This window comes from Papaver somniferum, chromosome 1, assembly GCF_003573695.1.
Source record: "Papaver somniferum cultivar HN1 chromosome 1, ASM357369v1, whole genome shotgun sequence".
In the NCBI taxonomy this organism is placed as follows: Eukaryota; Viridiplantae; Streptophyta; class Magnoliopsida; order Ranunculales; family Papaveraceae; genus Papaver; species Papaver somniferum.
The window spans coordinates 241,637,400-241,649,935 of record NC_039358.1 but is presented as its reverse complement, the minus strand read 5'-3'; the positions used below and the strand labels follow the sequence as shown (position 1 = coordinate 241,649,935).

Sequence of the window (12,536 nt, the reverse complement as noted above, 5' to 3'; positions counted from 1 at the left end):
GATGCATAATGCATTATGCATCGAGAAAATTGTTGCATAATCTTTTATGCATCGAGAAAATGGATGCATAACCGTATATGTATCCTTAAATATGGCTGCATAACCAATTATGCATCAATTATTTTATGTACGAACTAAAATCAACCAAAACAATAGCTACATAACTCGTTATAGATGCATAACTTTGTTATGCAGTCGAGAAAATGATTGCATAATTCGTTATGCGTCTGTTTTGTGTTATGCATCTGTTTTGGAGGCTGCATAATGAATGTGTAGTCAGTTTTCGAAACTTTTCCCTAAAACAATGATCACTTCCGACTTTTTCGTGAAAAACAAAATTCTGATATTGTTGTTTGTACTCGTTGTGTAGCTCTCTTAAAAAGATTTCCAACGATATAAAATTTGTAAAATTCCAAGGCGCGTATTTTTAGATATGTTATATCCAAGTTGTGTTGCCAATTATACCCCTGAAAAATTAGGCTGCATAACGAGTTATACCTGAAAAACGAGTTATGTATTGATTCTTAATAATTTCGGATAATTTTGGGTGTCACGGTATCTAAAATTAATTGTGGGCCTGACAATAAGAATATTTTTTTTGGCCTGCGCTTAATTTTCCCATTTAGAAATAACGATTTTTTGGGGACCATGATTTTTTTTGGGGGACCATGGTTTTATTTTGGGTAAAGACATTAGAAGTAAATCTAGGTCACCCCTTATCTAGATATTTATACTAATACATAAATTACCCTCCTGATTAATTTTAGGTAATGATTAGTCAGTGTTAATAATAGTTAGTGTAATGATTAGTGAGATGATTAAGTTAAAGATAATTAGTGAGATTAAAAAATCAGATGTTTTTTTTAAAGAAGTAGAATTATTGAGAGAGTAAAGTTAGAGAAGATGAAGAAGGAAAACATGAAAAACGATGGATTTTACCAAGCACAACCGGACGAAGGGTATTTGGGTACCCAGGTAGGCTTCAAACTTAGATAATGTTGGTTGAATTGCTCCAAACTTTCAAAAAAAATTAAAATTTTTATGTAGATTTGGGCCAGTTCGGTTACCATATGTCAAGAACATGTAACCGAACACACCTGAAAGTGTAGTGCGGTTACGTTTTCCAAACACGCAGGTTACCGAACTCGCTCGTTAACGGAGGTTTTGGTCGTACAGTGTAGTGTTCGGTTACCTAGGATGAAATGGTAGGTAACTGAACTTTGAACTTAACAATTTATTTGGGTACATCTTGTGTGTTCGGTTAGTTCGCAAACTTCAACGCAACCAAGTTTCCAATCGAACTGCAGGTTAAAAGTAACCTAGTGTTAGAAGTTCGGTTGGTTCGCAAACTTCAACATATTTTTCAAATCAACCGAACTTGGCTTATATATGCATATATGCAATGAGGCAAACGTTCGGTTACTACGAAATTTATTTCTTGGCGAATTAGGTAGAGTTCGGTTACGAAGTTTCAAAGGTAGAGTTCAGTTACAAAGAAAACTTAACATTTTTGCGAACGAACCGAACTTGTGGACTTCTCATTATTTTCGTAAATTAAAGTTCGGTGATATCCTTATTTTGCGAAGGAACCGAACTTATGAACTTGTGTTGTTCTAATACAAGGAGTTCGGTTAAAAGTACTTTTTTGTGAATCAACCGAACACTGAGTTCGGTTAAGAAAAAATTAATTCTTGATGACCGAACTTTTCTCTGAAAAAAAACCCTCCATTAAACCTCTCTGCAACTTCCATTTTCAACTCATTTTAATGATTACTTCTCATTTATTCAACCAAAAACGAATCACAAGTAATAGGTTTGTGAGAATATCTTTGTTAATGTTTTAAATTAAGCTATATATATATATTGGTGGTGGTTGGTGGTAATCGGAGGTGGTGGTGGTAATCGGTGGTTGGTGGTGGTGATAATCGGAGGTGGTGGTGGTGGTAATCGGCGGTGGTGGTGGTGGTAATCGGTGGTTGTTGTTGTTGGTGGTGGTAATCGGCGATGGTGGGAGGTGGTGGCTATATATATATATATGTGTGTGTGGTTATTTGGTTGGTTTTAAATTAATTTAGGTTTAAGGATAAATTAGTCATTTCAATGCTTTAGGACACCCCTTATAACTATAGGGTAGATGGCCTAATAGGACCATGGTCCCCAAAAAAACAATGGTCCCAAAAAATCGTTCTTTAAAAACTAATTGGTGCTTTCTCCCATCTCTCTTAGAAAGCCTAAGCCATTTGTTTTTGCTGCCCCTGCTCTTGAAATTGTGGCTTAGCCCATCCTTGGATTAGGATGCAAATTTTGAATCATATGAAAATTTTGGATCTCGAATAAAAATACATGTTTCCTATCACAGATTAAATATTGAATTACGAGATAGATTTAGGTGATATTTTGACCCCTCCCACTGCGAAAGTAGGGGTTCGAAACTCGTAATTGTTAGAATCGGCTCCAATTTAATTTTTGGATCGTGTTATACCAAATATTTCACATGAATGGAAAGATTTCAAGTGATATGCACACATGACAAACATTTTACGGTCCAACTGAAGCATCCCTTCAAAATTGCTTGAATGCAGAAGCAACAAGGTTACTTTTGTCTTTGTACTGAAAAGGTCAAGATCTAAAAGTAGGTAAGTCAACCCCAGTCAAAAGACTAGAACGTTGAGATGTAAGAAAACTAGCCGTTACTCTCTCTCTCTGTTTCTTTTAAATCTCAATCTAAAACACTTTCCATATCTCGGTTTCTACAAGCCTCAGATTAATGTCAGTTTGTTTCGATACTCCATCTTCTTTTACTTCCCAATTCAATATCTCAATGGAATCTAAATCTTCACCATTATTATACTCAAGCAGTTCTCCTTCATCAGAGAAAGAAGACTATTGGAGCATACTTCGGAATCGAGTGGATACCCTTCTTGAGAATCGCCAATCAATTAATCAAAATTCAGAAATCCCTCTTAAAGTAGTTTCATCGACAAGAGATGAAGATACTTTGCTTCTTCTGCGGGGATTTGATTCGATTTCTTCCTCTTTGTTTCAACTTAAAGGCAATTTACATAAAGCCATTGAGGTAATTAATCAGTCTTCAATTTCTCTACCATGTTTTACAATCTTCAAACGATTCAATTCTGGGTTTGTTTATTAACTGATTGAAAATTCTGGGTTATATATAGACTATAGTCTTAACTTCTTCTGATTTGTATGATGATAGGGAGCAAGAGATCTATCAAAACCTTCACTAACTGAAGTGTCGCAAAATAATGATGCTGAAAGTGTAGAAGAAGAAGAGGGCAAGAAAGGGTTAAAAAAGAGAAGGCATGATGATTCTGATGAAGAATCATTCGAAAATCAGAGAGCAGATGTCGAATTGAAAGATAATTTGAAGTTCAAGAAAGCTAAAAATGTTGGTTTTCTTTTCTTTGATTTGAAGAATGTTCATCATATCGTGTTCTGTCAAATGTGTTTCGTTCTAATTTGTGTTTTTCCTGCTTGTGTATTGTAGCTTGCGATCTCAATGGCAGCAAGTGCAGCTACACTTGCTAGAGAATTGAAATCGATACGATCCGATTTATCATTTATGCAAGAGAGATGCGATATGCTCGAGGAAGAAAACATGAGACTTCGCAATGGATCTAACAAGGGTGGTGAAGAAGATGATCTGGTGAGACTTCAATTGGAAGCTTTGCTTGCAGAGAAGTCACGATTAGCGACTGAGAATGCGAATCTAGTTAGAGAAAATCAGTGTCTTCACCAGCTTGTTGAATACCATCAACTCACCTGCTCCTCTGAAGATATTGATCAGACATATGAACAAGTTGTTCGCGGAATGTGCTTGGATTTTGATTCTCCTTCTCCTTCAGATGATGATGGCTCGAACTGTAGTGAATTTGAAGCTCAGTTGACACCTCCAAGTCACATTGTTGGGCCTTGATCAGTGCTACGAAGAAGACGAAGAACACGAGTAGTACTAGCTAGTCCCGGATGAATCAATCAAGTGTTGGAATTCAATTCAACTCATTTCAAGGTTTCTGGTTAACTTGCGTAAATGTAATTGGTTGTGATATGTTTTGTCTCTAATGCATAAGATTGATATAATCAAACAAATTTGTTGTTTTGGCTCTAAAGTTAAAAACTAAAGTGGAATGCCTTAACAAAAATTCTCAACGAACCACAAAAAAAACGCTAAACATAAAGCCAAACCCAAAGCGGGACCCATGCTGTCCTCCGCAGGCCCACCGGGACCCACCAATAAAAATCTGTGAGACAAAAAGCGGATTCGGTTTTGCCGTGGTGTCACTTCTGGGTCTGTCCAGAAGCATTAAACCCTAATTTCATCAGAACTCACTGCTAATACTTGGGCTTGGTCTACGCTCAATGGAAAACATGAACAAAAAGAGACGGTAAAGGGTGACAAAATCCTCCTCCGAGTCTGCCTCTAAATGAGCTTCAACTTCACTTTCATGGGAATGATATTGGTTTGACAAAATGTAAAGTGCCAAGGAGAATGTCAAAAAGAGACAGTAAAGGGAACAAACCTACTAATCAAGTTGATGTCTTGTTTTCTTTAGGCACTACTTTTTGTTCATTTCCCTTTGGCTTTTAAGAAAGAAAAATCACCGCAACATACTTGAGTACACTTTGGCTAATGGACGATTAAAAATTACTGCTGCAGCACTGAGGAACAATGTGCACCATGGTGCTTGATCTAACAGATAACACTCCTAAAATATTCGATCTTACTTTAAAACTAGAAGGGATGAATCGTTGGTTGGCCTACAGAGCGGCACAGCAGTCATTTAGCAAAGATGATTTATGCACTATGTTTCTCCTTTTATACTATAAATTCCTATTAAGACTTGTAATTGTTTTTGAAATAAAAGAAAATTGTGTAGTTGGCATGTAGATTTCTTGAGAACATACTTTACCAACTCGAAAAGTGATGCATGCATGTGCGTTTTTTGGTCGGTCCTCACTGCTGCAGCAGTAATCTACTGTTTACATGGTTCTAATATTTTTAAAACATGATTCTAATGGACGACTAAAAATTAGTACGGTGAAATGGACACCAAAAAAATAGCAAGAATGGAACTGGATTCATCTTGTCTTAAACTTAAAAAAGAACGAGGAAGAAACTAGATGTATCCTGATGTAAATTAAAAGTATGAAAAAGTATTTGAAAATGGGTAGGATGAAACTGTTTACATCCGGGCTATTTTACATTCTCGTCCATTTGAACAGTATCAAATTTTACAAATCTTTTTTACTTAGGTATTGTTGATTTGGGTCTTTTTAACCAATTTTGTGAAAGAAAATATGATTTATTTTATATATTCTGAATCCCAATAGTAGATTCATGGTGTGACTGCTCTTGATATCCTTCTTGAGATAAATCACGAGATTTGACGTGTTATGGATAGAATAGTTTTTATTACGATGTAGATTTTCCCGAAGATAGAATAGTTTTTATTACCATGTAAATTTTCTTTTGAACGATTTTTTGGGGACCATGGTTTTTTTTGGGGACCATGGTTTTATTTTGGGTAAAGACATTAGAAGTAAATCTAGGTCATCCCTTATCTAGATATTTATATTAATACCTAAATTATCCTCCTGGTTAATTTTGGGGGATGATTAGTTAGTGTTAATAATAGTTAGTGTAATGATTAGTGAGATGATTAAGTTAAAGATAATTAGTGAGAGATTAAAAAATCAGATGGTTTTTTTTTTAAAGAAGTAGAATTATTGAGAGAGTAAAGTTAGAGAAGATGAAGAAGGAAAACATGAAAAACGATGGATTTTACCAACCACAACCGGAGGAAGGGTATTTGGGTACCCAGGTATGCTTCAAACTTAGATAATGTTGGTTGAATTGCTCCAAACTTTCAAAAAAAATGAAATTTTTTATGTAGATTTGGGCCAGTTCGGTTACCATATGTCAAGAACATGTAACCGAACACACCTGAAAGTGTAGTTCGGTTACGCTTTCCAAACACGCAGGTTACCGAACTCGCTCGTTAATGGAGGTTTTGGTCGTACAGTGTAATGTTCGGTTACCGAGGATAAAATGGTAGGTAACCGAACTTTGAACTTAACAATTTATTTGGGTACATCTTGTGTGTTCGGTTAGTTCGCAAACTTCAATGCAACCAAGTACCCAACCGAACTGCAGGTTAAAAGTAACCTAGTGTTAGAAGTTCCACTGGTTCGCAAACTTCAACATATTTTGCGAATCAACCGAACTGGGCTTATATATGCATATATGCAATTAGGCAAACGTTCGGTTACTACGAAATTTATTTCTTGGCGAATTAGGTAGAGTTCGGTTACGAAGTTTCAAAGGTAGAGTTCGGTTACAAAGAAAACTTAACATTTTTGCGAACGAACCGAACTTGTGGACTTCTCATTATTTTCGTAAACTAAAGTTCGGTGATATCCTTATTTTGCGAAGGAACCGAACTTATGGACTTGTGTTGTTCTAATACAAGGAGTTCAGTTAAAAGTATTTTTTTGCGAATCAACCGAACACTGAGTTCGTTAAGAAAAAATTAATTCTTGATAACCGAACTTTTCTCTGAAAAAAAATCCTCCATTAAACCTCTCTGCAACTTCCATTTTCAACTCATTTTAATGATTACTTCTCATTTATTCAACCAAAAACGAATGACAAGTAATGGGTTTGTGAGAATATCTTTGTTAATGTTTTAAATTAAGCTATATATATATATATATATATAGTGGTGGTGGTGGTAATCGGAGATGGTGGTGGTAATCGGTGGTTGGTGGTGGTGATAATCGGAGGTGGTGGTGGTGGTAATCGGCGGTGGTGGTGGTGGTAATCGGTGGTTGGTGGTGGTGATAATCGGAGGTGGTGGTGGTGGTAATCGGCGATGGTGGGAGGTGGTGGTGGGAGGAGGTGGTGGTTATATATATATATAGGTGGTTATTGGGTTGGTTTTAAATTAAATTAGGTTAATGATAAGTTAGTCATTTCAATGTTTTAGGACACCCCTTATAACTATACGGAAGGTGGCCTAATAAAATCATGGTCCCTCAAAAAAACCATGGTCCCTAAAAAAGCGTTCTTTCTAATACTCTCTTCTCTCGAAATCCTGGCTAAGCCCTGTTTTGATTAAGATTGCAAATTTTAAGTCATGGGGAAAAAAATTGCATAAAACTATACGTCTTCAGTCACAGAGTAAATATTAAATTACGAGGTAAGTTTTATGTTACAAGCACGCTATTAAAAGAGTGTGCACCAAATGGGACTTCCACAACATATGTATAAATCGCAATGATAAGTTGTGGATCATGACATAGATTAAAACGATGCGACGTATTAATAATGGGGAAGGATCCGATGACATGGTTAGAATGACATTATCATTACATGGTGGCACTATTCTTTATAAAATATCCAAATGACAACGAATTTGAAGCTAAGATTTTTGTCACATATTCCTCATATAAAACTCTACATTTCTACAAAAAATATGAGAGCATTCCGAGATATGAAACTTCACCATCCATTAATTTTAATTTCAACCATTAATCTTCAACGGTTGATATTCAAAATGGTAGATGGTGGTCTTATACATCTTGGAATGCTTTCATTTTTGGTTGGAGTGTAGAGACTTATTAGAAGAATATGTCACCAAAAAAAATAACTTCAAATTCACTACCGGTTGGGTTTAGTAAAAAATGATGCTAAAATTTCAAGATTGTGTCATTCTAATCATGTCAACGGATCCTACCCCATCAATAATAACAGGTCTACATGTACTGAAAAATAAACACCAAAATAAAAGAACAAAGAGAATATTGATTTGGAATTTTCTTGACTCGGTTTATTTTGGATATTTTATTAATAACCCAATACAAGAGACGGAGCCGTCCCTGAGGCCGTGTAAGTTGTGCGAACGTACATGCCCAGCTCTGTCGAGGGCCTTTTCCCCTATAGTGTATGCTTACTTTCCCTTTCAATCCCAGTCTAGTCCAACATTTTAAAACGAAATAAATTTATTTTTTTCTTTTTGCTTTTACAAGAACTCGAACGCGTGACCTTGGATGAGATACTTAGGTACAACGATCCACTAGACCATCAATTTGTGATTTTTTTTGGTTAGATTTATCATCCCCTGAATTATAGTTAGATCTTGCATCTTTATCATATTATTACCATCTCCATTTTTTATTTATTTACCAGCCCCTGAACTATACTTAAATTTGCATTTTTATCATATATTACCACCTTCGTATATATAAATCTTGGTGTAACCCATGGCTATATGTTTTGAGTTTCTTTCGGGTATTCTTGTTCTTGTAGACGGACATTAACAAACAGAAAAGAGCTACTACTCCCGTTTCACTTCAGATTTTATCTATTGCACCATCGTCTATAATTTTACAAATTAAATACATATTATTGACACTTTCTACATATTGTTGTTGTAAAAGTATAAAAAAAATAAATTGACCTTATAAAAGCTTGGCATTTTTAGGGGCGACCCCAGAAAAATTAGGGGCGACACAAAAAGACAAAAAATGTCACCTAACGTAAATCTAAGCTACCCCTTATCTCCGATTTTTTGAAATGGCAACTATGTCCTTCCATAATCGGTAGCCAACACCTTAATCGGTAGGTAAACAAAGAATCGGTAGGGTAAATTGAATCACTAGCTACCGATTAATGTGTGGATATTTAGGCTAACATTCCCTTTTATAATCGGTAGCCAAAACAACAATCGGTAGGTTTACAAAAATCGGAAGGTAAATACACAATCGGTAGTGTAGAATGTGTCTATATATTAGTGTTTGGAAGTTTTTGAGTCATTGCGAGATATGTCCCTAACTTCCGATTGAGTGAGAGAAGAAGAAGAAAAAAAAGAAGAAGAAGTGGGTATATGTTGCCAACTTCTGATTGTTGCCAACTTCCATAAACATGGATGGGTATGAAGAAGAACGTGAACAAGTGAACGTTGAAGATTCACTACCGTTTAGAGAAGAAGATTTGGGGTTTATGTTGAATGATCCAAATTTTTGTGGAGATGAAACCGTAGACGACGCTTTGATGGAGGAAAACAGAGAATCACCCGAGATTGAAGCTAACGATGCATCAAACATACATGTATTGTGTTAAAAAACTCTAATACCCATGTTATGTGCATTCGTGTATGTTTTTCAACGAGAAAACTCAATTTCTGCATGCATTGAATGCCATGAACGACACATAATCGGTAGCTAATGGCGTACCTTAGCTACCGATTACATGTTATACTGGTTCCAAAATATCTATAATCGGAAATTTGTGGATGCATAAAACTACCGATTATGAAAAATCCGCAAATCGAAAGTTTAAATTTTGCATAATCGGTAGTTTTACAAATTTACCTATCTACCGATTTTCGAAATCGCCCCAAATACGAATTTCTCCAAAAATGAAAAAAATTCTAATTCTTCATATTTCATAATCGGTGGTTTATGAATGCATTTATCTTCCGATTATGGTAGTCTCCCCAAAAACAAATTTCTCCTCAAATGAAACTTTCGTAATTCTTCATATTTCATATTCGGTAGTTTATAAATTTAGTTATCCTCCGATTATATTTGTCACCCCTGAAAGAAAATAACTTTTGAATTTCGAATTTTACAACATATAATCGGTTCTACTGTATTCACATTTATCTCTGGTTGATTTGTAATCGGACGTTTGGGAACTAAAAATACCTCCGATTATTGAAGTTTTTTACACAGAACAATTGTACATTTTTCCATTTCGTTAATCGGTAGTTTAGGGTCGTATATTACTACCGATTGACTGATAATTGGTATCCTTGTGTCGTCTTTGATATCCGATTGTGTTATAATCGGTTATCAAGCTTCTAACTACTTCTTTCGATTGTTAATGCATAACTTGTTGTTGCCGTACGTAGGCTATTGTAGCGGTTGATGACGATTATTATTTGAGGCCTGATACTTTCCTACACTACGCAAATACTTACAAATTGTTGGATCGACAAGCTTAAGAGGTTAAGGTTAAAGATCCTCTTTTGTATCGTTATGTAATCGTTCACTCCTTTTTGGAAACCGATCATGAACTTGTTGAGGGGATCTTTACTTTGGACTTCCATACTCTCGCACAAGTTGGCTATACACCCTCCTCCAAAAGACTTCGGGTTTGATCCTTCCGGCCATGACATCTTCACGTCTTGTTTCGTGGTACCATGTTTTCACAATCGCTAAATCTTCAGCTGCGCCAAACGTTGCCATTATTGTAAGTTGAGATATATAATGAATTCACAAGAGTAGACGATGGAAAATCTATTTTTAGAATATACAATGCTATATATGTGTTGTTTGTTGCATAAATAAGAAGAGGTTACCCTCCTTATATAGATCAGAGTCACAACGTCTCCCTTTTTTAAAAATATGGCCGTTGATGCGTATTTTTACAAGACTGTACTGAAATTACGTGCAATGATTATATAGAATCGGTAGACAGGTATTGACCATTTACTCCCGATTATTCATAATCGGAAACTCTGAATCGTTATGTATTATCGATTATATGATGTTTTGTCAATAGAGTTCTCAGTTTCATTAGAGTACTATAATCGGAGGATTATCAATATATATTATTAACCGATTGTGTGTGTTTTTCGAGGCACAGCTAGTTTATTTTGAACAAATTAGTCGTTGGGGTATAATTGGTAGTTAGATAAAGAACTAAAACCTCCGATTGTCATAAATAATTTGAAATTCATAACGATATCACCTACAAATCATAATAATTTCACAATCATAACTATTCATTGAACTTCCACAATTCTATTACAAGGTATTGTGATTAGCGCCGTGGACGTGTTGGACGAGTCCTAAACGGATTAAATATTTTCATCTCCCTAAGGATTCTGAAATAAGCTTCATAACGGAACCTTGATCTTTTCCATCTCCGCCACCCGAGAGATCGTTCTATAAACTCATCATTGGTTTCACCCCTCAATCGATAATGATTCACAAGATAAGTTAAATGGACGAATTCTTCGACGTGTCGGTTTATTGAACCAATTCGGCAGAAAAGATCAGCGAAGTGACGGTTATTTGGGTTACCGGTGTCGGCGCAGAATTTTTCGTGAATTATCCCCAAATAACTCATACTCATTATGCCTCCTTTCCTACGTTCTTCTCCTCGTCTCGGATAAAATTGAACATAAAAGCCTACATAAAGATAAATCTTCTTCTATCGTGAACTCCGTAGGATTAATGAATGGTTGGGCCATTATGTTGAAGATGATGTTGGAGAGAGTTTAAACGTATTTGTGTTCCATATATGGTAAAAGGATACTATCCTTATATAGCGTTTAGAGTGCCAACGACTCTACTTTTTAGAAAAACCGACTACATAATCGGTAGGTTAATAAGTTACACTAACTTACAATTATAAAGTTTCCCCAAATTTTGTTTTTGCCGAAGTCTCAATTTTTTCGAATTTGGGAAACTGGAATAATCGGTAGGTTAATAAGTTAACCTTACGTCCGATTATAAAGTTGTCCCAAATTTTGTTTTTGCCGAGATCACCAACTTTTCGAATTTGGAAACAACAATAATCGAAAGTTAAATAAGGAACCTTAACCTCCGAATATTAAGGAGCCCCAAATTTTGTTTTTGCCAAAATCTCAATTTTTTCGAATTTGGAAACTAGAATAATCGGTATTTTATGAAGTTATTTATGAACTTCACCTATCTACCGATTGCTAACGGCCACAAAATTGATAGTACTGGTAATCGGTATATAATACCACTTACAAAGCTACCGATTATGTAAGGGTACATAGGTAATCTCTGCAATTTTGGACATCCTTTAACCTTGTATAGGGTTGGGAATAAAAAAGTCGCCCCTAATATTTTTGGGGTCGCCCCTAAAAATGCCACGTATAAAAGGCCCTGCAATTTTTTTTCTCACAGGACCCTTATAGACACGGGATCGGTTCTCACAAGAGAAGCAGGATCACTTTTGTCTTTGTAGCGAAAAGGTCCAGAGCTAAGTAGGAGAAGTCCAGTCAAGAGAAAAGAACGTGGATTTAAGTAGGAAAACTAGCCGTTACTCACTCTGTTTATTTTAAATCACAATCTAAACACTTTCCATATCTCGGTTTCTACAAGTCTCAGATGAATGTCAGTTTGTTTAGATACTCCATCTTCTTCTTTTACTTCCCAATTCAATATCTCAATGGAATCTAAATCTTCACCATTATTATTACCATGTAGTCCCCCTTCATCAGAGAAACAAGACTATTGGAGCACACTTCGAGTCAATACTCTTCTTTAAAACCGACAATCAATTGATCAAAATTCCGAGCTCCCTCTGAAAGTAGTTTCATCAACAAGAGATGAAGATTGTTCGCTTCTTCTGCGAGGATTTAATTCGATTTCTTCCACTTTATTTCAACTAAAAGGAAATTTACATAAATCCATTGAGGTAATTAATGAATCTTCAATTTCTCTACCATCATTCACAATCTTTAAATGATTCA

The 12,536-nt window shown here is 35.6% G+C and overlaps 1 protein-coding gene across 1 annotated transcript; it reads left to right on the top strand.

The window, feature by feature from the left end:
• Positions 1-2,759: 2,759 nt before the first annotated feature.
• LOC113339519 lies at positions 2,760-4,130 on the top strand. The gene is made up of 3 exons (XM_026584773.1): positions 2,760-3,076; positions 3,218-3,409; positions 3,509-4,130. Exons 1-3 carry the CDS (start codon positions 2,768-2,770, stop codon positions 3,935-3,937), a joined length of 930 nt encoding a protein of 309 aa, XP_026440558.1. The 5' UTR covers positions 2,760-2,767; the 3' UTR covers positions 3,938-4,130.
• Positions 4,131-12,536: the final 8,406 nt, after the last annotated feature.

Excerpts from the sequence above, each read along its gene's own strand:
- LOC113339519 (XM_026584773.1), top strand. The coding sequence starts at position 2,768 with ATGTCAGTTTGTTTCGATACTCCATCTTCTTTTACTTCCCAATTCAAT. Across the intron at positions 3,077-3,217 it reads ATTTACATAAAGCCATTGAG|GGAGCAAGAGATCTATCAAA; the intron begins GTAATTAATCAG and ends GTATGATGATAG. Across the intron at positions 3,410-3,508 it reads AGTTCAAGAAAGCTAAAAAT|CTTGCGATCTCAATGGCAGC; the intron begins GTTGGTTTTCTT and ends TGTGTATTGTAG.